The following is a 27,356-nucleotide window of genomic DNA, read 5'->3' as shown; positions in this document are numbered from 1 at the left end:
GTTGGGCAACCATCCTTTAAGTTGAAGAGAAAAATCAAGGATGAGCCTGCTAGTCATAGGTGCCTGGATTCTCCCCAAATCTTATAGGCCAGTTTTGGCCTTTCGGACTTCCTATTCCCATACAGCTTCCTGCATGTAATTACTTCACACAGACATTTCCGGGCCATTTCTTAGCAGTAATCTGTTACTTCCTTCTTTGTGCTGACCCTGAGTAACTTCACTCCTAATGACCTGGACAAATACCAGTGGACTTTGGAATTTCAAGTGTTGCCAATAATCAGACTTGCCTTTCCTTATACACAAGCATCCATGAAATACAAGACTGCTTGTGCTGTAGTCCAATGCAAACACCTCGGGTCTTCCTCTAAGATAACGTAAAGGCACCGTGAAGAGGGAGAGTTTCAAACAGAGCTGATATAATAAAGACAGATTATGAAGCAAGACAATTACACTGTATTACAACAAAATGACCTTAAATTAGTTTTATGAGAATGAACTTTGACAGTAATGAAAGATAAAAAAGGTGTTTGATCACTCAGAACGTCTTTTCAATCTACATAATGTAAATGGTTACAAAAATATGAAAACATAAGCAGGCAAATATTTCCACTTGGAAAGCAGATGAATATATCTGTAGAGGAAGGAAATTCAGATTTGAATATTAGCTGTTACAGGAAAAATACACAGCAACTGATGCACTTTTTTCTGCAAGTCTTATGAACTTAAATAGTTAATCATGTGGATCTTGCATTACTAAGAATTTCTCTTATCTGCTTACACCTTGTAAGCCATTTTGCACATCACAAATACTAAATTATTCTACAAAATTCTACAGTGTTTCACATTTGAAGTGTTCAGTTATAATATTATAATATTCTACTTTGTTACAATCATTCATCTCATATCCAGAAGAATCACGCTTTACAAACAGACATAAATTAAGTCCATCAGTCTGGTGCATGTTTTAAGAGGTTAGTTTAGATAGCCAGCTATGCAACTTTGGTCCAAGAACATGAAAGAAGAAATACAGCCCATTCTGCAGGAGAGGGAAATGTCACAGGCTCTTTAAATTTAAAATAGGATATAGATGTGTGTTATTAAGAAATGTAGCCACTCACAGAATCAAGTACAAACACAGATACTGTTTCAACACCTAACAGCCCTGAAGTTCCTGAATAAATACAGTGAGTAGGCAGAGCTAAGTTTCCTTCTCAGAACAGTTGCCAGTAACATTGAAAATGTCAAAGCACAGTACAAAAGCGCTGCGCACTCCCACTATTTAACAACTGTTGGAGCTGACCCACAGCAGGAGCCCCCACGAGTTGCTGTAACTCACCAGTCTGGCAGAAAACTAGGTCAGTAACCCCACAAACACACTACTTTAATTTCTGCCACATTAGTGACTTAAAGCTGCTTAATGAGGGATTTCCAGATGAGTGTAAGGGGGAGGAAGGAATATATCGCTAGGAGCAGGAGAGAAGCTGGAAGAAAGAGATCTCCTAATGGATTGCTGCTGTAGAAGGATGACTAAATCATCAGCTCCAGGAACTGCAGTCTCCTGCCTGGTTCCTGAAGACCCTTGTCAGAATGCAACAAATAACTGGGGACAACTAAGAAAAGAACTGTAAGTACTCTTCTGCCTCTCCCTACCTCAAAGGGCACCTACTGACCAAATCTCAGCTATCATTACTTGCAGACATTTCCCAAAAAGCAACCCCGTGCAAAAATCAAATTCCGTATTCACAGTTACATATTTATATGGCATCTTTAAAACCACATTAAATACCATCTCCATGGAAAAATTACTTCTATTTGCCCTGAAATTAAAAAAAAAAAAAAAAAAAAAAAAAAAAAAAAAAAAAGGGGGGGGGGGGCAGGGGGGATTAAGGGATAAGGAAGAGAGAATAAAACTGATCTGGATAAAACTGATCTACCAAAAAGAAGTGCAGCTAGAATTGTATATTAAACTTTTCAGAATAGAGTAACAACAGACTATCTCATGGGCTACTTGATTTTCAAGGTAATGAACCTGTTCGACCAACCCAAACTGCTCACTAAAACAAAAATGGTAGGAATGGTGACAGTATACCACCATTTGCAAATCATGATGCTAGCACGGACCCTGATGAGCACCACTCTGCATCAAATTAATGACAAGTGAAAAATTAACCTCTGCTTTCAGTTAGCTGCCTAGCTTACATTCCAGTCCTGAAGTTTTCACTCTGCCCTACCTGCTACAAGAGCATCACAGAGATTACATTTCTCAACCCCTGAAATGCAGAGATTCTGTCCCACCAGATGACTATCTGTAGCTGAAAGGATTTAAAGTATTTTCTAGCTATGACGCACTACTTTTCAATGAACACCATGCAGTTGCAGCTGTTAAGAATGACAAAGATGGGTAATTCATTCATGAAAGGGTAAGGTACACAGAACTGTTCAAAAATTGACTATCTAGTCTTACCTAAACATGAGCTGTGACAAGTCAAAAAAAAAAAGTATTTCTTTCAGTCATATATATTAGTTCTGAAACCAACTGTTTCCTGTGGGATAATGGCTTGCTTTTAATGAAATCATAAAGAAATCACAGTAAATAGTTCAGGATTAGAAAAACAAGGCAAGATATCTATTACTGTTTATGAAAAATCTTTAGAGAGGTCCAGAAGAGTTTGTCTGCATGCTTCAGTAGCCATTGGGGTGGGGGGTGGGGGAAATCTACCTTCAAAATTAATTTTTCTCAGCTTCACAAAACTTTTGAAAATGTATCATGCCCTTAAATCACCATAAACCCTGTAAAAATAGACAAGTTATAGTAATAAATACTGTTAAATATTTGATCTTGAAATTAACTTCAAAACTTCCACAGACTGTTTTTAAAGACGTGCTGATATAACCTAAAGTCAGTAAAGATAATATTAGATAATAAATTGAAGTTTGTGGTAACAGAATATTTGAAGGGAGCAAGAATGCACAAGTTCTTCTGAAATTTCCCTTAAAATAATACAGTTGCTTCTGCTGGGTTGCTCCCTTATATCGATCCAAGACAGCTAGCTACCTCTGCCCGGTGTTCTGTTCAGACAAGGATATGGACTGAACAGGGACCTGGGAGGCCTATGTAATCCATGCATGAGAGTCACAACAGAAATTTTTAATCTGCTAACAAGTCTGCTCTCAGTCAGGTTCTTGCCCAGGGTGTGAAGGGTGGGAGCAGGTTTGGAGGTGCAAAGGGAGGACTGTAGTTTTGTTGTTGTTGTTGTTTTAAATACAGTATTTCAGCCATACTGAGAATGGACAGCATAACCAGTTTTTAAAGAAGTTTGATTTGAACTGAAGTGACCTTGGCTCCCCGACCTTGCTAATAATACTTGACAAGAAGATCTGTGAATCTCTCCCAAGTTCTTGATAAGCAATACCATAGTAGCAATTATTAGAAATAGAAGATGTTATGACAATCACACATTATCTATAAGTCACCTTATAGATAAAACCAGAAAGCTCTACAAGCTTCCAGGGCTGCAGCATCAGATTATGAAGACAAACCCAGCCAGTACTCCAGAAAACCCTATCTGGCCCTCTGGCTGGCTGCCACAAAATCTTTACTTCATTTAAATTCTTCTCCAATTCTACTCTCTATTGTTTCATTGCTTTAGGGAACTTTCGCTTCACAATGAGAGCACCTCTGCCAATCTAGCCCTGCCTCTGTAAATAATTTACTGGTTACATGATTTCATCATAAGCAGTGACTGGGAACTGCAGCATCGGGGAATTTAAAATTGAGCGTCAAAATGTCCGCTTACCAGAATCCCCCACAACAGCCAGAGTCCTATCAGTGGCCTTTAGGCAATATCTGGCAGACCTGGAGCAGGCCTCTGCTTGCTGCAGGTACCACCAAATATGTTTGATCAAGATGGGGATGAAACTCCCCTCCAAGAAGGGTAACTACTTCAACTCAGCCCCTGTAAGCTTCAAAGGGAGTACTCTGATAAAGCAAGGGGAAGAGGCACTCTATACCGATCCCCTCAGCCTCTCATATTCCTTTTAAGATTCATCATGTCTCAGAAAAAGCAGTCTCAAGTCAATTAAGAAACATCAAACCTCTTGCTGGCTCCCCTGGAAAACTAAATTGCCTCATGTAGGCTCTTAAAAATATGGAGGGGACAAGGAGGTACCTCATCCACACCAGCCAGCTGCACACTTTCACCTGCGTAAGCCATTAAAAATTGTACCTTTGTCTTCACAAGAGGAATGATGATGAACTTTTACTCCTCATGTAAAGGCCTTTAGAACAATCTTTCATACGTAAAACTAGTTGCCAGACACAGTTTGTGTCACTGGGGCAGTCCCAGAGAGAGAACACAAAAATATCTCTCCACAGGGATGGAAGGTTTTGTTATTTGAAAGCATGACTGTAAAACTCTGAGCAAGTGCAGCTCTGAAGAGGTTTATGCTCTGCATGAAGACATGTAACTTGTGAATGGATCCATTAAAAACACTCATCTGAATACAAGTCCTTCTGCTTACAGAGCAGAAAGCAAGATAGAGCAGTCACTAGAATACTGTCCTTCACAGATGGCAACTTCTTTAAGAAGCATCAGGAGTGGGGACAAGTGATGTGTATTCTCCATCGTTAGATAATGGAGTGCTTGCTTATCTTCTTCAAAAAAATTCTGCTAGGAGTTAGATTTCTCCCTGCAAACTCCACAAAATTATTTTATTAAGTATTGTATTTATTTTTTTTTTAATTTAATAATAATGTTACAAAAATACAAGCTGAAGAAAGTTTTCATCAAAACTGCAAAAGAGTGGAAGACAGGATGGCAATTCAGGTCAAATAGGTTATAAATATATGCATTAACACACTAGGTCTGACTTGTCTTTGGCTTTGTGTTGGGTTTGTGTGTGTGTGACAGGGTTTTGGTAGCAAGGGAGGTGCTACAGGGGTGGCTCCTGCGAGAAGCTTCTGAAAGCTCCCCCGGTTCCAAGTCGGACCCACCTCTGGCCAAGGCCGAGCCAATTAGTGATGGGATGGTGGCTGCACCTCTGTGATAACCTATGTAAAAAGGAGAACCTGGGAGGAGGAGGGGTGAGGGAAATACCTCTGCAAACACCAAAGTCAGTGGATGGAAGGGGGGGGCACAGGGGGAGGTGTGCCGCAGCAGAGACCCCCCTGCAGCCCGTGGTGAGAGGGCAGGCTGTGCCCCTGCAGCCCGTGGAGGACCCCACTGCAGAGCAGGTGGCTGTACCCAAAGAAGGCCGGGACTCAGAGGGAAGCCCCCGCTGTTGTAGTTTGGCCCTGGGAGGACTGCAACACATGGGAAGAGCTGCAGCCTGTGGGAAGGACTCATGTTGGAGAAAAGTTGAGGAGGACTGTCTCCCATGAGAGGGACCCCACACTGGAGCAGGGGAGTAACGTGAGGGTTCTTCTCCCTGAGGAGGAAGAAGTGGCAGAAGCAATGTGTGACTGACCGCAACTCTCGTCCCCTACCCCCCTGCGGGGAAGGAGGTAGAGAAATCGGGAGCAAAGCTGAGCCTGGGAAGAAGGGAGGGGTAGGGGGAAGGTGTTTTTAAGATGTGGTTGTATTTCTCACTGTCCTACTCTGATTCGTAAATTGGTGGTGGTGTTCAAATTAAATGGATGTTCTTTCTTCCCCAGCCTGTCTTTTGCCCGTGACCATAATGGGCGAGTCATCCCTTCCTGTCCTTGTCTAGATACCCAAGCCTTTCCTTTCATTTTCTCCTCCCCATCCCTGAGGGGGAAGGAATGAGTGAGCAGCTGCGTGGTGCTTAGTTGCCCTCTGGGCTTAAACCATGACACTTTTTATCATGATTTGGTTTTGTTAAACTGACCACCACCACAAGTATTCCTCTTCTAGTTTATCTTCAGATTATTTCATCTCAGTATGTTCATATACATAACCTGAAATTCAAGTTTTAGGACCTCTTCTAATTGCATTGTTAACCATCTTTTCAATGCTAGCCAATTAAGGACAGCATTGAGGGACAGCTGGGTTGACATTATTTATATTTACTTATTTTAAATTGAGAGGGGAGGGAATAATTACATTTATTATAACCAAGCCTGGAACTCTGCCTGTAATTAAGGACCTGACACATCTTAGAAGAACTCTATTTTGGAATGCTTAAGACATTTGCCAAACTATCAGTGTGGTCACAGATTTCATACAGCAAGTGTTTTTCTACTCTTTTACTTAGAAGTGAAAAACAGATTCTGTTGAAATGATGCTGTCATGCCTGAATAGGACTAGAAAAAATAGCTTGTGAAGTCCATATTAAAATACTTTTTGAAAGTATTCTGTTGACAAATTCTAAAACTGGAAGAAGCTGAATTTAAGATGTGGCAGACAGGCTGCCTCATACCAAGGGTGTGGCTTTTGGTTGGTTTGCGGCTAGCTCTTTTTTTCTTTTGGGGAAGTGGAAGGGGAATAGAGGGAGGATTGCTCATTTTCTTGACAAAGTACCAATATTATAGGCCTCTGAAAAACTTCAGAGGAGGTTGTTAGTTTGGAAACATAATTTTTCACAGACCAGCAGCACTGGACATGCTCTACAGTCTCCAGGACATTGGATTGTTGTACATGCTGCTTCCATAGACAGGTAAAAATGTACTCAGCTGCTTTATGAATGAGCTGAGGTGAACTTACCTTCATTTCCTCCTCCAGCAGCCAAGCACCTACTCTGGTACGACTGGAACTAAAACGACTCTTTCCTAAGCTCCTTGCTCTTGCCAAGGAAGCACACAAAATAGGAAGCCAAAATACTAAGAATACTAATATGTGAAAAGCAGAGAGAAGACCAAACATAGGCCAGTGGAGAAAGCAGCAGTGGTGCCACTGCTCAGAGAAGCAGACAAAAACAAAGGAGGTCAAAACCAAATGAGATCAAAAGTCAGGGAGGGAGAAGATGCAGCTGAAACAGAGAAAAGAGAATTGGAAATGCTTGTAGTCTCCAATAAAGAACAACTTTGCTTTGCAGAAGCGCTTTTTTTTTTTTTGTTCACCCTCTAGGTACCTGGCATTTATTCTATGATTCTGGTCACAATGTTGTGCTTAGGAAAAAAATATTATTGCCGTAAGAAACAGTAGGAAATAAACTACTAGGTTCAAAGCATACAGCAAGAGATTTTTTTAATGACATCTTGTTTTCAATATATAAAGTTTTGGGGTTGGGGTTGGTTTTGGTTGGGGTTTTTTTGGTTTGGTTTTAATTAATTGCTTCCATATCCTTATTGCAAGCAGCTCTCACCAGGGTACCCTGATGCAAGACAGCCTGTTAAGACTGATTTTTCAGTCTTTTCTCTCTTCTTCCTTAGGGCACTTTGCACTCTCTTTACTGGTAATCACTGGGCTTAATTCTCAAAATTTTAAGAACATCATTAAATGCTCCTCTAATTCATCCAAAGATACTGATAAGATATGGAATGTGATACAAGGAGAATCAGCATTACAGGATAAGGTGCAACAGTTTAAGGGAGAAAGGCTTTGCAAACTTATCCAGACGCTAAAGTTTCTAGCAGTGCACATTTATGGAACCAATGTCCCAATAAAATAAGCCACAATTTCCAAACTGAAACTAAAGTAACTTCTTATCCCATAGGATGAAATCATTTGGGCAGAACCAGGGATACAAGAATTATCCAGTGGCTACAGGATGAGCCTACAAGTGCAAAACTCAAGCAGTATTCCACCAAAGACAACCAAAGATGGTTTGAGGCAAGACACTCATCAGAAAAATGAGTAGACAACACAGCCCTATCCCACCAGGATCTGGCACTCAGAACAGCACAGACTACGAATTCTATTATTCTTTAGCATTCATGAGGATAGCATTAGTAGGGAATATTTGTTTTAAAGAAAACAAATCTTTCATTAAAGAAAGTGCCCATTCCTGGCAAGGCTTAATCTTCCACATGAGAAAGGCCTACATGGAGTTCTAATATTTAACTGAACAGAGAGATGCCAATGCTTCAAATGTCTGGTTTTAAGAGAATTCAGCTACTTCAACGGCTAGCTTACATTTGTATTCAGTAGTATTTAGAGAATTACATCAACAAACAAAAATGGCAAGATACAATGTGCTTTTAATTAATTGGTTCTCTGCAGCTTCTTCTGTGTTTGGTACCAAATGAAACTCTACAAGGGAAACAGTCCAGAGAAGGAATATGTTCATACTATGTCAGAGACAGGTAATTAGGCACAGACTGTGTATATGTGACAGGCTAACACCAAAAGCCAACTACTTAGATTTACTAAGAAATCTACACAGACTTCAAGCAGAAAACAATTCCTCTTGGTCCAACTTTTCCCAGCAACTAACTCAAATTTGATTTTTTTTTTTCATATGCTTAAAGAGGTCGTTATTACATATCTCTTGTGAGGAGGATTCATTCTTCATACCAGTCTAGTGCCTGGGGCTTCAGCCATTCAGCCACAGAGGAAAACTAGGAAGGACAAAAAGTTTATCTCCAATTATGTTATCAGCATTCTTGCACCTCAATAGCATTTCTTGTGTTTCCAAGCAGTAGATTATTGAAATAACCTTCTCTGTTATTATGATCTCTTACCTTTTCATCTATGAACCAATACTATAGCATACGTTCTTCTATTTTCATCCACTGTTCATCTGTATGCCACAACAGATTTTGATACTTTTAATTCCACTGTACTTTTTCACTAATACAGTTTGAAATCTTCACCTAGGTAGCATGTTTCTCCCACAGTAAAGAAACTATAGTTCAGTGTTCATAGTCCATTCGTAATGGTTTTAATATGACAATAGTGTAAGGCTTGGCAACTAGCATATTTTAATCCAGAAATTTAATAACACTATATCCTCCTTTTTGGAACCTGGATGCTAAAAGTTCCAACTGTCCAAAGATCACTTAAAATGTTGTCTCCTAATTCCAAAGTCACTAATTTTAAGACCATAATCAACCTGCTCTCTCTCTCTCTCACACACACAGTGAGCCTTAAGAAAACTTATAAAGATCACTATTAGCAAAAATGATGTCTGTTACAAATAGGAGAGGAATGGAAATTAGTTGATTACAAGAAAAAAATAGCCACAACTACCTTAAAGTTTCATCACAGTATGTATAGCTTAAAATTCACCAAACTGTGCTGAGAAACTGGCAATATCCGAGTAAACCCATATAATCCACTTTTATTTATTCTTATCATTCTTTAGCATTAATGAGGATAGCATTAGCAGGGAATATTTGTTTTAAAGAAAACAAATTGTTTTCTTTAGAAAATTGTTTTCTTTAAACAAATGAAACAAATGTTTTATAAAAGAAAGTGCCCATCCCTGGCAAGGCTTAATCTTCCATGTGAGAAAGGCCTGCATGGAGTTCTAATATTTAACTGAACAGAGAGATGTCAATGCTAAACTCACTACTTGAAATGTGAAAAACAAATAGTTTCAGAAAGGTTAACAGAAAACACTCTTAGGGTTTCGTTTAAATGTCCTTTGTGTCTAGGAGTTTCTTAAAATCTACAGGCAAGGCAGGGCTCAGAGTAATTTTACATATACGAGTATTAGACACCAAAACATTCCAGCAACATAATTGGGTAATGCTAAGGCTCAAATTACCTCTTCTCTCTCCTACACAGGCAAAACAGGCACTTTGAGAACCTTCAACAGAAGAGAGAAAAAAAGTGAAAATACACAAAGGAAATACACAAAGATCAAAAAAGGAAATAAGAGTCATGAAATTTCAGCAATGTGCTCATGTCCCTACAGTTTGTTTTCTTGCAATAAAAAACCAAGGATACTCACTGTCAAAAGAAAAGAAAAAAAAAGGTTACATAGGGAATGTTCTAGTTTACTGCTGCTTCTAAGAAATTCAGGAAAGCATGTCAGAGTACGGACATTTGGATTTGCTAATTTAATTAGAATTTAGAACTTTCATCTAAAATAAGGAACATCCACCATGTGCCTACAAAATAAGCACCTAATTTTTGCTGAATCATTAAAATATATTCAGGTAGTTGGGCAATTGTACACACTACCAAAACAACCCTATTTAGTAATTTGTTCAGCTGTCTTAGCTGTTTATTAAACTTCATAGGAGCAGCTCAATCAATCAGACAAAAAGGATGAATGGATGATACCAAACAACAGATATCTGGAATTTGTGGCCTGCTTGGGGTAATGAGTCGAAGAAATTGAGAGGCCAGGAATGATTATTAAAAATTCAGTTTAACAATGCAGAATTCAAACAGCAGTAAGGTAAAATGCAAGGTAAAACACTCCAAAATACATTTCAAATTAAAATGTTTTTTTCTTTTTAACTATTTGTAGACCATTGAAACAGAGCAGTTAACAGTGGTAAGAAATTAATAAATGTATTTCTAAGCCTTCTGAAAACAAAATTTCATTTAAAAATTGGTATCTCTAATAGCTGTATGGTTTGCAATAAAACCACCACTTTTCACAACTTATCTCCATAAGTGTAGTTTTAATAAGTACAATGCTTTCACAACCAGCTTTCAATTATGAGATGTCTCAAAAAAACATCAGTTTGGGATCGCAATGTAAGAAACCCAAAATGGTGAAGTGGACAACAATGGACGAGGAGCCAGCAAACCAGAGATGTGTTCCTCTTTGCTGGGGGCAATAGCAACATCTAAGCAACAGCCAGATACTTCATCTCACGATGGTCCTCCTTCCATCCATTGTCTATGCAGTTTTTAAGTACTCTGATGCTCTTCCTCATTACAATCACAGTTAGGCCTCAATGCTTTTTTCTTTTAAACATCTGTACTACAATAATCAGTGGTGTGCACAGCATAATTTCTCAAAACAAAACTGGTGTCTCAGAACAGAAAATCCAGGGAATGAGACTTGTCTCCAGCTCCCAAGAAACAACAACATTTATGGCAATTTAGGCAAATGCTTAGAGGGGAAAAGCAGTTATTTTTAACTACTTTGCTTAGTGGCTGCACTTATGGGAGGCTCCCATTTCCTTTCTTCATCTTATGTAGCAGCAAGTAACTACTATTTCCTTTTCCCTCAGCCGCTTTTACAGAGTATCTGGGCTTGCAACTTGCAACAATGCACTGCCTTCAATTCACAGGTTCAAAGCAAAAGCAGAATACGGCTTCCAAACCAACTTCTGCCCCAAAGGGCAGCAGGCAACTTTACATCTGAATGCATCTATTTCTGTTCCACACAGAAATAGCAAGCCTGAATTGGGTAAGGCCCTGAACATGAACCAGCAGGCCAGTCAGGGGATCCAGATTTAAGCTGCTGGTGTTTAATGCTGCTGGTGCTCCCAGCAGCAAAGGGGATGCAGCTCTCACACAAACGTATTTTGGTTGTGCTGCTTAAGCGCTGCTACTTAGGGTGATCATTTGCACTTGAGACAATTTAACTCAAGCACAGGAATCTGTAGAGACAGACAGCACTGTATGGATTTGTCAGCTCCTGACGACCAAAAGCAAATATTTGGTGGATCATTAAAGAGGAATTTAAGAGCTTCTCTCTAGGATGTCATTGCTAAAGACCTAGTTAACTCTGACTCTAGTTTAATTCTGTTTATTTTAAAGCTATGAAAGGTTTATTATCATATGCTAAAACAAGTCTTCTGCACTCCTTAACAGAACTGGATAAATGCTACCATATGCCAGGTATGGGACAGAAGAGAGGAACTCTACCTTCTTCCTCAAATGGAGACATTTGAGATGAGGACAATCTTTGTATTCACATTTGTATACATTTGGTGAATAAAAACCGGAAGGATAGGAAGGGCAGAGCAAGCAAAGGCTACAGCAATTCTAAGCTAACTTCCAAAGCCTGATCTCATCAGTCTTGCACAATACAACTCTAAACACAAAGATCAGAACTCAAAATAATCCTAGCAGAACTACAAAGAAGGGTATCCGCTATCACACTAATGACTAGATACAGCTCTCCAAGGGGGCATGATGATTTTCTTTTTAACTGTCACATCCTCCCTCCCCTGCCATACAGTAGTTAACAACACTGAGAATAACTTTGGTTTTCTTCTACACACAGTGAAAAAATACATTATCAGCTTGCCTTTCAAAAGTCATTCCAGAACCCTCTAATAAAATGCACTATTGGAGAAAGAGTTTGGAAATCTGTGGCATGGAACCTGGGTATTCCCCAAGGACTGGAATAGCCCTTCACACAGTTTTACCCTAACTGCCTCCCTCCCCAAATCCTAACCAACGCTTCATATGATTCTTCCAAAAGCATTATTTAAATATCTATCTGAAATCGCTTCCTTAATTACTCACTCAAGCTCATGCATGTTTAAAAAGTTTAGTAGATGAGCCACCTCTCATGGGCTATACTGAGCCAAGTTTATGTAGGCAATGACTGTCCTATACTGCCTCTAATCTCACCCCACTGCATTTCCCCCAGAATAAATTATACATTCACAGAGGATCTGTCATCTGTCAGTGAAGATTCTCAGTTTGTGTTCTGCAAGACAACAGAAGTAGAAAAATAAAAGAGCACCACTTTTAGAAAGCATACGAGAAGAGTCAGTGAAGTTAAGCATTCCTTTAGGGAAGAATAAACTTCAGACTTTTGCACTTCCTTTATGCACCCCAGTTGATCTGAGCACTTATCAAAGATCTCTTTTTAGTAACATGATACAACTTGTTTCTTTTCATTAAAGCAGAGAAATACATAAAACAGCAATGCTCAAGTTGAAATAAAAGTGTCTTTTTACAATAACTGAAATAAGGGGAATAAGTGAAAATGAAGAAGAGAGACTATCAAGAAAGAAGCACACATGAAGAACCACCTCTGAACTGGGGGATATAGCATCCAGGGGGAAGACAGAAGCAGGAAGGTCTGCAACTGCAAAAGTCTATTCTCTGCAAGAACTTAAAATTACCCCTTTTTCCAGCAAATGAGGCAGAAATCCTGCAGAGAAAAATACTTTATAAAAACTGTCACAGTTACGCACAAAGCAGCTGAATTAAGGTCAGACAGATAGTTATAATGATGACTTTTTTGGGGTTTACATGACTGATTTCATGTTTGTTTTTAATGCTCTGCTTTTAGGTAATTCTGGTTTTACTAGCGAAAAACAAAACTATAAAATTATGCTCATCCTCTGCTAAATATAACATTTGCAGCTTCCCTTCTTTAAATGCTACACTTGGCTCTTAAACTGCAGAAGGATTAATCATCTCCTGTTCAAGCAGAACAATTGACAAGGGAGAAGGAGTGATGTCCACAAAGCCAGATGAGATAAAATATTAAATTACAGCGGGAATTTACTTAATTTTTCCTGCAGCAGCTTTGCATGTGCACACTCACAACTTCTTTCCAAGAGCTATCTTACACTTACTGCAGGTTAGGAGCATGCACACAGGCAATCAAAGCCAAGCAGCTGGCAAACTAGTTTCCATCTGAACTGGTCCTGTTCCTTTACACCTCTTTGTTCATGAGTTCTTAACATTTATCATCAAGCTGTCAAGGTGCATCTCGCTACTTGTGCCCCCTACGCTATCAGCGGCATCTGCTACTCACCGTTTGTCCTCACATCACCGAAAAAACTTCAAAATACCTTTCCACAGTTTCCTCAATAGCTCCACCATTTTTCCCCTCAGCAGTCCTCCCCAATTAATTCTGGTAGTGTCTATACAGAAACCAAGTTAACAAATCCAGCAGAAGTAATCAAACAGGGCTCAGCTTATGCTACATCACACTTTACCTTTGAATTTTGATACACCTTAGAAGTAGACACATCCCCTTTTTTAAAAAAAAAAAAAAAAAAAGACCCTTTACTTGGAAACCTTGTTTGAAAAAGTCAAAGCTCACTCTACTACTCTTCAATTAAAGGAGGCAGATGAGTCTCCAATAGTGTTTCCTAATACATTTTGCTATAAAAGTGTACTTCAAACTTCCTCCCATCTCAACTAGATAACAAGCTTTTCCTTCAATCAAATATAATTAACTGTACAGTGCTTCATTAAACCATTTCTTTCAAAAACTACCACTCCTATGAAATGAGAAGAAACAAACATTCTGCAATCCAGATAGCATCCTTTCAAGTTAAGACCCTTAACTCCAGGAAGAGTATTGCTGGTGATCACACTGAGCTCTTGACTTGCCTTTCTGTGTGCCCACCACAGCACATTCTTTAGCTGCAAGGTCACTTTTAAGAAGGTGATTAGCCTTCCTTGTTTGGTACAGGATGAATGATGCTCTCGTGCCTGTCTAGACTGAAATTTGATGGAATGCAGTTACCTCTGCACCTCATATTCCCACACCTCATGGAAGTGAAGCAAGCCCCAGTGTTATCAATTAAGCACTGAAACTAACTGGTTTATGTAATTGCCACAAAGGAATTTACTATCAGATTCCATTGCATATGTCATCCTCATTTGTTATTATATATTTCAGCTAAAAGTAATAACTGTTTGTATGTGGCATTCCTAGATTACTTTAAACTATTTAGTTGCAATTATATGTTGAAAGCACATGTCAGTAACGTAAAGGTAAATTCATTAAATGCTTATTCTAACCATCCTAAAAAGAATAATACAACCAAGGGCAGAGAGGGTGGGCAAATCTAGGAGAAGAATCAAGACATAAATATCTTGTCCTGTAATAACACTGTTAAACATGCAGTCAGTATGTCTACTTTTATCTGGAGAAGCAAGGATACTGCAATGGGCTTACTTCTCAGTGTTTCCTGATAGTCGCACCAAAATGCCCGATCTCCAAAAACCTGTGTCAAGTTCAAAGAACTAACTGTAAATTTGTCTAAATGAATAAAGTATTCAGAACACTGGTATACTAAAAAGGCTGGTGGGATTACACCAGCATCTTGTATAATAAGCACCTGAAAATAGAATATAACTCTACTGAACTTAATTGTCCCACAGTGATTCTGGTTTTAAGCTTATAGCATGAACAAAAAAATATGTGAAAAAAAAGCAATGTTGAGAGGCTCATAACTGGCATCACTTAAGCACAGAAAGAGAAAAGTGACTTATTTAAATTTCCATTTAAATACAGAGTATTCACATAAATTTTAATTTTCCCCTCAGTAATCAGATACAGAAGACAAGTTAGCTGATACAGTAAGAAGTTCAGTATTTAGCATTATCTTGATTAACTACAATTAGTAGGCTGCTAAAGGCTGTTGATGTCTTTTGCTTAGTTTTTATTTTGCATTATATGCATGAACATATTGCAGGAAGATTGGAAGTGGTATATAACAGCGTCATTACACGTATGTCGAATCCTGGTGTCTGAAAACTATAGATTTAACTACATTTTAAGATTTGAACTTGGCAGAAAAGATACCATATGCAAAACAAATACATGAAACCTGTCACCAAAGACAAGCCGCATCTCTTCTTGTTAGCAGTAAAGCAACATTAAAACATAGGTACTATTTGTAAAACTCCATCACCATTCAATCACTTTAATTAAGCATTACCTAAGACACTGCACTGATTTTCACAAATATTTAACAACAATTTTAAGAAAGATTAATTCTAACCAAATGCAAGGAGGTAAAATCATAAAAAGGATTCAGATTCTATGCAAATTCTTATTTCAGTTAGTACAACTGTGGATTATTCAGGTTCTTTGTATAAAAATACGCTCAATAAAGATTTGCATTATTTGCCACATAAAAACGTTTTCTAAGTGTTAAAATTTTAGTTTTCATCTGTTTCTTTACATGGCCAGCAGTTCAAACAAAACCCTGTTGCTGCTATTTTGATAGGTACTAGCTACACACCGTGCAGTTCAGACACAGTTCTAGAGGACATATTCTGGATTTACTGGCAATTCCAGATGCTTTCTCACTCAGCTAGTGCAAGCTTCTTTTTGTAACAGGACATACAGAATGTGTAAGAGTGTAAGACACATTGCCCTGTGTGCTACACACAATTCACCATTCTTCCCAATTGGTCCCTCAATTTTTAATGAGACTCTTAATTAACTGTGGAGCTTTTTGACTTTTCCACTTATCTTCTTCCCTCGGTTCAGTTTCGTTTACAACATATTAAAAGCCCATTCTTTATTCCTCTGCATGCCTTATTATGTTCTCAGCTCAGCTCTTTTGTTACTAACCCTTCTCCCACCCTACCAAATCCATTCAAGAAAATCAAGTTGTTGTCCATGATATCACTTTGACAGTATCTACCTCCTTTTACAGACCTTCACTTGCTTCAAGATGAAGGGCTTTGTTTTGATGACTGCTTCAAAGTACACTACATGTGAATAGTTGCTTTCACATTTAACTCTTCCATTCCTCAGAGCAACCCAGTTCAACATCCATTTTACTGCATTCCTGCTTCAACACCTGTAGATTTCCTCAGTGAAGTGACTTCTGCTCAGAATATGCTTGCCAGTCTCATATATTATGGCACTACTTATTATTCAAATGTCTTATTAGTACCCTTTTTTTTTTTATCCTGCACAGAGGAAAGAGAGAAGAAAATATTCTTGCATTCCCAAAGTGAAACCATTAAGTTGAGTTATTATTATTGTATCACTAGTCTTCCTTATTTTACACACCTTCTCTGCATTTTTAAAATTTATTTACTACTTTGTATCATATTTGGACTGTGTATTCCTGTGCCCAAAGCCCACATCTTCAATTTTAAGTAGCATTATAGAGTCTGCATACAGATTAGTAAAAATAACAATTAGGGTTTTATTTGTTTTGCACACAAACATTCTATTTCACTACTTCTTAAAATAAGGGAGGCTAAATTTGCTGACAGTTTCATTAATGGTGCTACTTCTCTGACAGGAAACAATAAAAGCAAAGAATTCTCTCTATTTGCCATTTAAGATATTTCTAAGTTTGTACTGAAAAATTTCAGAAAAAATATTTACTAGATTTTAAATTCTTAGCTAAAACAATGATAAACAACTGTAGCCAAATAACTACGTTCTGCTGCAACAGCATTAACTACTACAGACTAAATTTAACTAAAATTTAGTTAGGCCAGATTCATCTTAGTATAACTAAAAGAGAAATTATTTAACAGGTCCTGGTAGAATCTGCATGTAATTAATAAGTGTAAAGTTTACCAGTCACACAAAATAAGCTGTTTGTAAGGACTTTTTGGAAATTAAGAACACCAAAAACCAGCTAATTTGCTAATATTAAAATACTAGGTTTTAGCAGTGAAGCAGATTGGTTTGCTTGAATTTGGGTAACATACTGAGTACGTAAGGCTATATACATACAGACACACACATATATATGTGTATATATATATGTATTACAAGTCATCTTCACTATATCTATGCAATACACACTAGAATGAGGGATTTGCCTGTTCTATGTAAAAAAGTTTACAGAGAGATCCAAATACTGCTGCAGTGGGCATGAGAAATTATTTACCCTGGTGTTTCCACGTCTTTTTTTTCACTCATTTAGATTCACGGAGTCATTCATCCCAGCCTGCAAAGCAGAGCCAGAACAGCAGAGAACCCTGGAACAAGTTCTTCCACTTCGCAGCCGAGTCCTACTCAAATACCAGGAGCAAGCCCTGTGAGACAGGAGTGTGTGCCCTGACCCAGCGCTTGTCTCCTGTTACAGCTGGCAGAGCCCAGGCCTGTGTGGCTATTTCAATCATGGCAGCTGCTCAGGCTACAGCTCCCTGGCCTGGGCCATTACAGCTAGAAATAAAGGGAAAGAACTTTAAACAAGCAAATGTAAGAAACCGACACCGTGGTGGCATCCAGACGAACTTCATTACAGGGTTCCCTTTATCCTTCTCTGACTGCAACTGAAATTATTTTAATACAGAAGGATTGTTCTTGGGCTAAGTGCCTGATTTGGAGATATATGGTGGTGCCACAGTCTAACTAAAAAGATAGGTGCTACAATTTTCCTACTACAATCTTAGTTTTCTTCAGCTTGCTACATTGGCTCTACATATCATTCACATCTCAGACAGCTAAATATAATGAAAATTTATATTTAAGAACCAGTAATCATAAAAAACCCTAATCTTCAGCTAAGAAGGTCCCTTGACTGCAGAATAAATATAGAGAAGTAATTTCTAATGTTTAGGTTTTAAACAACTAAAAGGACTGGCAAAGTTCACAGGATATAGCACATATCTACAGTGTATAGTATGTCCACACCAAGATTTTTGCAACTTAGAAGGTATAGGGACACAAAGCCCTCGACACAAAGCCCTCCAACTAAATCTGACTTCTCTCTGAAGGATAGTACCAGAAGGAAGGATTAATTTTCAAGTAGATTCAGCAACAAACTAACTACAACAGAACCACTCCATCACTAACAAAAGCAAAAATTTTTTAGCCGTGGACAACTAAACATATCCCTGTAAGATTATTTAATACAACTATTACTACAGAAAATAGCTTGAACAGTAACACAACCCATTATTTTCCCAATATATGTTTGTCAAGTCTAACAAATTTCAGAATAGCAAAGGACTGTGGATTAGCTTAAGTTCTTGGAAAACCTGATTAAGGTTCTCTAACACAGATAGTCTAGGAATTTTGTTCCAGGTATCTGTACCCATGCTGCTTTGGTTGCAGAAATAAAACATTTTTAACAGAAAGCAAGCCAAACTGAGTATGTCTGATAAGGCAAAAGCAAGAGCAGTAGAGCATGTTTAGTCAGTCCTTCTTGTCACTGAACTACGTTAAAGCTTCTCACACCAGGTGAACCCGACCTTTGTGACTTACGCAGAGGGAAACGTACTTCATGCCAACAACAATGAGCTTGAGAGATGACACTGCCAACGCCCGATACTTTGATATTAATTAAGCGCTACATTCTCTAATGATTAAATTAAGGAGCCCAATTAACATACATGACCTACGATTATACTTTCAGTCATCTCACTTGAGAAGAAAAAAAAAAGCCTCTTACCCATATTTTCTTACACCCATCCTGCTAACAACTCAAAACAGAAAAAGTATATCTAGTAGAACAAGGAGCATAAATGTAGTACCAGCTTTTGGCTGAACATACTAGTAAGAGTTGCTGTGCAGCACTGCTAGCATTACCAAGCCCACTTGCCTGTTAACAGTCAGTACAGCAACTCAGAGGTTCACTATACCACTAGCTGTGTCATTGTCCGCCATTTACTCCAACCCAGAAGGTGACAGTACATGCCTTAGCATTACTGCTGCTTAACACAAATAATAGAACTATTTTTCATACACTTCACGGGTTCAAGCAAGTACACTATGTAACAAAAACATTCAAAGGGACCACAGGAAAAGTAGAAGTTACGGCACCGTTGAAAAAAGATTGTAAGGAAGTTTAATGTATGGGACATCTGAGCTAAAGCTAAGTGTATACACAGGGTAGTGAACTAAATCCAGTTTTGAAAGTGTGAAAAACAATGTATACCATAAACTGCAAGTTACTCATACACACTGTGAAGTCCTAAATGGATGACAGCCATTCAGTAAAGTGATTTGGGCTGTGTTTTGGAAGTTCTGTTAAAAAAATTGCCTAGTACATTGTCTCAGAAACACAAATTGTTCCATAAGCAGTAGACTAATTGCCTATAAACATGCCCTTTCTCCCACACTTCTTACCCAACTCCCACCCTCCCACAAAAGGGACTCCCAATTCTCGCCCAGATCTCCTACAGCATGCTGAGTGAACAGAAGATGAAATATACTGTGCTTAGTCCAGAACGGTGTATGCACCAGCACGCTTGCCAGCATTCCTGCACTGACTGGGCAGCCAGTTTTGAGCAGAGAGAATTACCTGGGCTGAGTTCTGCTCTGCTTTCCCCTTGGGAAATCTCTACCTTGAAACTGTCTCCTCTATTCAGTTCCTAATTTTCATGAAAGCAGTAGCAAATTAAACTCTTAAGACTTTTAGCATCTTTCACATATGGTTAAAATTGGCCAGCAGATTCAGAAGTTAATGGTGGGGATGGAAGGGTTCACAGATCGCAATGACAGTCTTCCGTGTCCATAGGGACCCTCCCTCTCTCACAGAAATAAGAAACAAAAGAGAAAATACAAAGTACTGAGTGATGCAGAAGGCAGACACCTTTAGAGTTCAAAACAAAAAGCGTGACTTGATGCAAACCTAAGAAGGCAATCGACAAAACTGACACACCCCAATGACTTGGAATAAAATGCCATCACCACCCAAAACCCCTGTGGTTTCCAAACTTAGGAGACTGAGGAAAAAGGAGGAGGGTAAAGGCATTATCTATATGACTAGGTCTCTCATTCATTCTCAAAAGAGAGAACAGAAATCTTCAGAACTGCTACCTACAACTATACATTCTTCCTCTTTCCCAGTGCAAAAACTTCATTCCACCACAAAACTGCAGGCACTCATGCTCCAAACAAGTCTGACAAATGTAAGATCTCTGTCTGGCTGTCTACTACGCCCTGGTTCTCATCCCACTGCAAATCAGATTGAATCCTTCATCCTTTGAAATGCCTCCTGTCCTGCTAGCCTTTCTTCCTCCTGGTCACACACCCAGACTGACCTCTCCTCTCAGATTCCACTCCTCCTGCTCAGTCCAGTTCCCAGCTCTGCAATTAACAGACCCCTCAATTCAGGAGGACACCATCAGAAATCAAAATTTTAGGAAGAGCATAAGTTTTCAAAACCATTTTTTTTTTAAATTGCAAAAAGATCATTTTAAAACACTGATAGTCAACTCAAGCTTCCCATCACAAATTACTGTAGCCAAGTTTGAGACACCAGGCTTCAACATATGAACTTATCAAGACTGATGTTCCCTGGCAATTGTCTGTGTGCATACTCCATGCTATGTTCAGATGGATTGCCACATATTAATTAAGGCATATCTTAAACAATCTTGCATTAGAATAGAAGGGGAAAAAAACTACTACTGTTGCATTATGAAAAACATGATAATTAAGCACTGTAGCAGCACAGACTACCTAGACAGGCTGTGAAATCCCTCTTCACTGGAGATTTTAGAGATGTTAGACAAACATCGTTATCTGTGCTTATGCAACCAGACCATGGAGGAAACACAAGAGAAGTCACTTCCAGCCTTACACTTCTGTGAACTTACATTTCAGAGAAAGGAAGAAAAAAAAAAAAAACAAACAAAAAAAAAAACCACCACACACACAAAAAAAAAAACACAAACAAAAAAACCCCCACCAAACCAGCAAGAAAAAAAGACACAGAAAATCAGTTTGTGTGCTGAAACGTTGGTGTTCTGGAGAACAATTCTTCTATTTCACTTATTTTTAAATTCAAATTCAAGCAGTAAGCAGTTCCACTAAGTCTACAAGCTTAATAAAAGTAGCCTGTAAGCTATGCAGAGATTCCTGTCCTACCCAACATAGCATCACCAAGCCTGTTTTATTCAGGGCATAAACATTTTGTTCCGAATGAAATTTTACACACCACTTACACAAAGCCCTGGCTGGGAAAGTTAAGAGTCTGCTCAGAAAATGACAGCCCATGTTCATGGCACAGCCAGACTGAGTCCAAACAGAATATAGCTCCAGTGACAGTAAGCCATGCACTCCATTGTCAGGAGTAAAACATTTCTGAAGAACCTAACATACCAACTTCCTCGTCCCTCTGGTAAGAAAGGCAGAGAGGAAGGTGGTATCTGCCAAGGAACAATGCCTTGGCTTTCTCAGCAGTATACAGACTACTGAGAAATACTTAATGGAATACAGAAAGGCGGGGGGACAATCATGTAAAAGTCAACAAATTATTTTTTTAGAGAAGTTCGTAATATGTGCTAGAGAGGTGTCATCAAAACAACTACTTTGTATAAAGTTCACCATAAGAATAATCATAAGAAATACAGTTATGCTTCCCTCTTTGTCCAGGGTGAAGTGAGGTTTGCCTTCCTTCATCAGACAAGGGCAGACAATTTAGCCAACTTTTTACACGTGGTTCCTTTGAGAGTAAAACCATTCACACTGAAGCGAGGCATCTGTGTAACATCTCGGGCTTGAAATTTGGGCTCCTTGGCCATCAGATGAGCGCAGCTTCCATTTCCTCACAGGCTATGCCTACACCGCACAGTGCTGTACAGAAATACTGAAGTTTGCTTGGAAACTGGGAGCAGCTTAGCTGCAGTATCACAGAGGTTCATACAGGCTGATTCACCTAATAGAAAAAAGCCTCTTCTCAGCTGCGTGAATGGCTCTGTGCAGAATCCTGTGCTTTCATAGTTACACTACTTCTTTACACAACTAGACAGTTAATGAAGCCCTAGTCTGGCATACAGGCTGCACTTGTACATGTGGTTATCCATCAAGCATACCAGTCGTGCCCCTCAAGCAAACAGTCTGTTTCCATCTGCTAGGCTAGTATTTCTGACAGCTCCCAAGTCAAACAGAAAAATAAATTTAATTTTATATTACTTATGAATGAGCCATAAACAATAGCTATAGCTCTAGTAAAGATGGGGGTAGATAGGTTTAAAAAAAACCTCTTTAATATGCAAGATACATAAAGTTAGTTACTAATTCAAAGCACTGAATTAGAAGAAAGGAGCTGAAGAGCCAAAGGAGGCTTTTCCTCATGTCAAATAATTGATATTTCAAACAAATTATGTTGAGATACTAAAGTAACTTTAACTGGCAAGGCAGAATTGGATAAAGATGCTTCAGTTCACTCATTTTAATTAATAATTAAAATGATCATTAAAAAAATACTTCAATCTCTATCCAATTCCATTCACACTGAAAATTCTGCAGCCCTGTTGAACCACATAGATGCAGACTTATGGAAAGATTCCCAAAGATAAAAGGATATTCTGTTTGCTTTAATTTTCACTTTATATGTTCCGCAAATAATTTACACATTAGACAATGGAATGCTGTCTACCCTGAATATGTATAAAGAAGGAAAAGTGGTTTAGTATTGCATATCACAGAGGGCAAGCAAGCGAAATGAGGAAAGATTATATCTTTAATATCAGGTCCATATGAACACCCAAACAAAATTCTTTAGCAATATTGGGGAACAGCTCAAAGGTTCACCAACCACCTCTTCAGGCACAACCCTCATGATTAACGCATCCAAATCCTCTAAAATACAAAGGGGTATAAATGTGTCTTATAGTTCTAAACAAAAATTTAAGAAAGAGGTATTTCAAGTCATTTGAGAAACAAAGTGGCACAAACCATTTTTTTTCAATGTAACTTTTTAAACCTCCAAATTTTTACCTAAGAGTAGTATCAGTGAAATGTCCTTACTGCAGCATTTCTCTTTACAAGGACTAATACATGATTTAAATACAGAGTTACCAGATACCTGTTAAGATCTGGATTTTATGGAGAAAGCCTGTAATATTTTCCCCCTAATAATCAGCAAATAATTCTGAATCTAGTTATTATATCTTCAATTGCAAAGGTGAAGGAAAAACCACCTTCTTTCTTCATTCATATTCCAGAATACAAGTGAAACTGTCATCTACAGGCCCAGTGTAAGTTGGGTTTTTTTTGGTCATCTTCTTTACACGTCTTTACATCTTTCTCTTCCTGCCCATACTAAGCCCAGGTCTTTGTGGAGCTCTCCCCAAGGAGGTCCAGTACGCCCCTCCAGGCAGAAACTTACAAACCTGTTATGAAAATACTTTTCCTCTGATGTCATGATTTTTCATTTATAAACACTCAGTTCTATACACTGCTAAGATATAGTATCCATTCACTAATCAGAAGTAAGAATTAATAGGGGTTTCAAAGCTACAAAGGCAGCATTTTCACTCTGAGCGTACAGTTCATACTTTGGGGGAGGGGAAGAGAAGAAAGAGTGTTGGCTCTTTCATGAACATAAAAGGGCAGAACTACACATTAGTGTAGCCTCCCCATGTATAGACATTTTTTTTCTGAAATGCAGTGTAAACTTAAAATCAACCATTAGTTACTTTAACTAAAGCTCAAATCACCCATGTAATTACTTTTACAGAGGATTATGACCAAGGTTTTTTAAAATGTGGATTGTTAAAATTTCACAATTAAGAAATAAATCACAATGGGAAAATAGGTTCCTATTCACAAAACAACCAAACGAGCTGGCATCGTTAATACCTTTTTAACCAGGCAAAACCAGAACTGAAATACTGGGAATGCTGTTGCCAAGTCAGGAATGAGGTGAATTGGCAAAACCGTGCAAATGGGCTCATACCGCACCTGCCCAGCCCTTGGCCTGGTTCAAATCCATACTTGCTCCTTCAGTAACCCTTTTCCTTCATCAGGGCACAGAAACTGCCAACTCACTGAAGTTTCACAAAAGGGAGAAAAAGCCTACACTTATGAAAAATTATATTTGAAAGAAAAGTTGAGATGCTGGGCATTCGTGCTTCATACACGCTTTAATACCAAGATTTTTGACCTTCAGAAGTCCCTTCTTCCAGAAAAAAAACAAGAAGAAAAAAAAAATAAAACCGGGCCTCTGAAACTACCACAGAGAGACGCTGCAGACATCAGTCTAAAATAATGGCAGCCAAAGGTCAGGATGATATAGGCAGCATCAATCTTTTCATTTAAATATCCTCCTAAAAGAGACCTCTGAAAAAGCAGAAGTGAGACAATCGGGGACTATCCAGTCAGAGTGATGAAGAAACTGCCTAAACATGTATAATTTACAGGATTTTCTTAATAATGACACCAAGTATCTTCAACTTTGACAAATAATTCAATTTTACGACCTCACTGAAATGTAACACAGCAATTACCATCAGCTTGTTGGGTCATCCTCACAAGAGACAGCAATTTTCTCACAAAGATTCATTTATGATTTATACACATCCGATTACAAAATAACATTTAAAAAAAGCAAGCACTGCAAATTGGATCCCGATTAGTAAAAAGACATCAAAGTCCTAGGAGTCTTCCAGAACTGCTGGAAAATGCATACTGCAAGAAGAATTGGTATTAGTACCTAACAAAGCTGGGTAACACTCAGAAGGCTCCAATATGCCAATCTGTCACCATGACAGAAAACCAAAGGATGCCAGACCAATACACGTCTCTCTTCCAGTATCACGGCCAAACATCTGACATATCTGACACTGAGCTTCTGGGCAAAAATAGGTCTAGAGAGTCCAAAAATATAAATAAGGACGCTCTTAGCATATATGCTTCCAACTTCTCGTTAAAAAAAAGTACTCTTCAAGATCTTTCAGCATTCCTGAACAGTGTTACTGTTCTATAATCACAAGCAACAATAGAAATAGCTAAATTTTTGCTTCAGATCTCTCCTTCAAGAAAAAAAAAAAAAGTACATTACAATAAGTCTGTTATAAAACTGCAGCACATGTTTAAGGCCCCTAAAAGCATCGATGCTGATAAAATTAAAAATGGCTGTGCCCAAAGATCCCACAGCAAAACAGGCACAGCTCTGCTGACGATTAAAATATATATTAAAAATTCCTGCATTACCTTTCAAAGGGCGAGGTATGCAAAACAAAAAGATTATATATTTTTCCAAAATTGAAGTAAGTTATTAGACAAGAGAAGCAGATCTAGGCAGAGCATACATCTTGAATGCAGGTCGAGTTCATTTACACAATAAAGCAGATTTTATTCTCCGAGACGCCTAACATATCGGGATTTCAAAACTTTATCAGTCTTCGCCGCTGAAACAGATACACACCACTTTTTAAGGAGACACAGATGTGCCCAAATACCAGTGGACCCCACCCCCATTCCCTGTGCCAAAATGGCTAGTTCGTTACACCCACTGGCTACTTACCAGCCGCAGTGCTGAGCAGCAGGGTGGCACTGGAGAGCAAGAGCACCAGCACAAGGTGCTGCAGTGAGGCAGTCATACCTGGGGAAGCCAAGGATCGAGGCAGCAGGAGGAGAAAAAAAAAAAAAAAGGGGGGGGGGGGAACCCGACGAGAGGAATTTCCTCCTTCTTTCGCACAGCCTTCCTCAGCTCTCTCGGTTTACAATCCCGTCAGGAAGGGCAAACGGCAGATGAGAGGAGCCGTCTTCGCTCTTACTCCATTACACCCGCCTGCCTTCATGTCTCGGGAGCCGGCACCGCGCCGCGGCCGCTGGGGAAGCGCCTGCTCCTGTCTCCCAGCCCCGAGGCATCTCCCCCCGCCGAGGACCGGCGGCACGCTCCCCACCGAGCTGGGAACCACGCTTATTTCCCACGCAGCTTCACGATATCGAAGAAACAGCCCGGCGGAGAAGGAAACATATCCAGACGCGAGCCCGCGTCCACAGCAATGTCAGTCAGAGCAGCCCCCCTCGGCTGGCCGGGGCACGGGTAACAAGCTCTAGGGGCTTACGGCAGAGCCGCGTCCCATCCCGTTAAAGGTCTCTGCCGTCTCGTCGCCCCTCCTCGCCGCCTCACGCTCCCGGGAAGGCGGCGGCGATCCCCTCAGTCCCTCCGCGGCGAGGCGCGACCCCCTCTGCGCTCACGGCGAGGGCTGCGGCTGCATCTCGGCCCATCGGTCTCCCCCGCCGGGCAGGCTCCACCGCGCACCCCCGGCCCCCCGCCCCCCCCCCCCCGCAGAAGCGACACCACCCCCGGCCACCCCGACAAAGGTGGGGCCCGGAGCGCGGGGCGGCGGGAGGCGAGGCCCCTCCTCGGCGGCTCCAGCTGCGGAGGCGCCCGGCTCCGCTCCGTGGGCGAGAGCGCGGCGGAGGCCCTTCCCCACGCCGGGGGAAGGCGCTCCCCCTCCTCCGCCTCCCTCCCGCAGTTTCCACAGCGCCGGGCAGCCCCCCGGCCTAGCCCGGCCTCCTCCCTCACGTCTACCGCTCGCCGCCGGGAAACGGCTCAGCCCCTCCGCTCTGCCAGCGCCTTCCCCCCCCGCCGCCCGCCTCCCCGCGCCGGGCTCGCCGGCGAGGGGCAGCTCCGCGCCGCTCCGCCTCCTTCCCGTGCCCCACCGCCGGCTGCGGGCGGGAGCCGAGGGCCGGAGGTCCGCCCCCGCCGCGGCCCGCGCCCCTCCCGCCTGCCCGCCCGCCCGCACCAACGGCTCTTCCCGGCTCCAGACACAAAGGGGAGTCGCTCCAACTGCCAGTCTGGGCGCCCGGCCCGCCGCCCCGCGCCAAGCCAAGCCCCGCCCCCCGCAGGATAGGCCCCGCCCCGCGCCGCCGTCAGTGGCGGGGCCGGGCGCCGCCCCGCCCCCTGCCCGCCGCGCCCCTGACCATAGAGGTGGGCCTCCGGGCAGGTAGAGCGGGGCCCCGCGCGCGGAGGGCGGGCCTGCCCGCCCGCCATGTTGTGGGAGGGTTTGGCGGCGCGCCGGTGTCGGCGGGGTGCGCCGCTGAGGCAGAGGGCACCGTCGCCGGGAGAGCTGGCGGCACGGGGTGGCTTTGTGAGATAGGCTCGGGCCTCGCCCCGTCTGGCACGGTGAAGGCTCCGACAGACCTTCCCGGGAAGGCCGCGGGCGGCAAGCGGCCAC

The 27,356-nt window shown here is 40.6% G+C and overlaps 1 protein-coding gene and 1 long non-coding RNA gene across 12 annotated transcripts in view; one reads left to right on the top strand and one right to left on the bottom strand.

Moving 5' to 3' along the window:
• The window catches only part of BMPR2 (bone morphogenetic protein receptor type 2), a 114,846-nt gene extending 88,042 nt beyond the window's left edge, over window positions 1-26,804 (bottom strand). For 10 of the 11 annotated variants that reach the window (XR_012629434.1, XR_012629435.1, XR_012629437.1 and 7 more), the window contains exon 1: window positions 25,694-26,803. Coding sequence is in view for 2 of the 11 variants with exons in the window: in XM_074872911.1 (XP_074729012.1) it covers window positions 25,694-25,769 (76 nt within the window). In the remaining 9 variants the exon portion in view is untranslated. Of the gene's footprint in view, window positions 1-25,693 lie in introns of all 11 variants that reach the window. The other variant, XM_074872913.1, reaches the window with a different exon arrangement.
• On the top strand, window positions 1,375-18,572 carry LOC141944944 (uncharacterized). Its single transcript, XR_012629375.1, has 2 exons — window positions 1,375-1,624; window positions 17,414-18,572. It is a non-coding gene; the product is annotated as an uncharacterized LOC141944944 (long non-coding RNA).
• Window positions 26,805-27,356: the final 552 nt, after the last annotated feature.

This window comes from Strix uralensis, chromosome 6 (genome assembly GCF_047716275.1).
Source record: "Strix uralensis isolate ZFMK-TIS-50842 chromosome 6, bStrUra1, whole genome shotgun sequence".
NCBI lineage: Eukaryota > Metazoa > Chordata > Aves > Strigiformes > Strigidae > Strix > Strix uralensis.
This window is presented reverse-complemented; position numbering and strand designations above follow the sequence as displayed.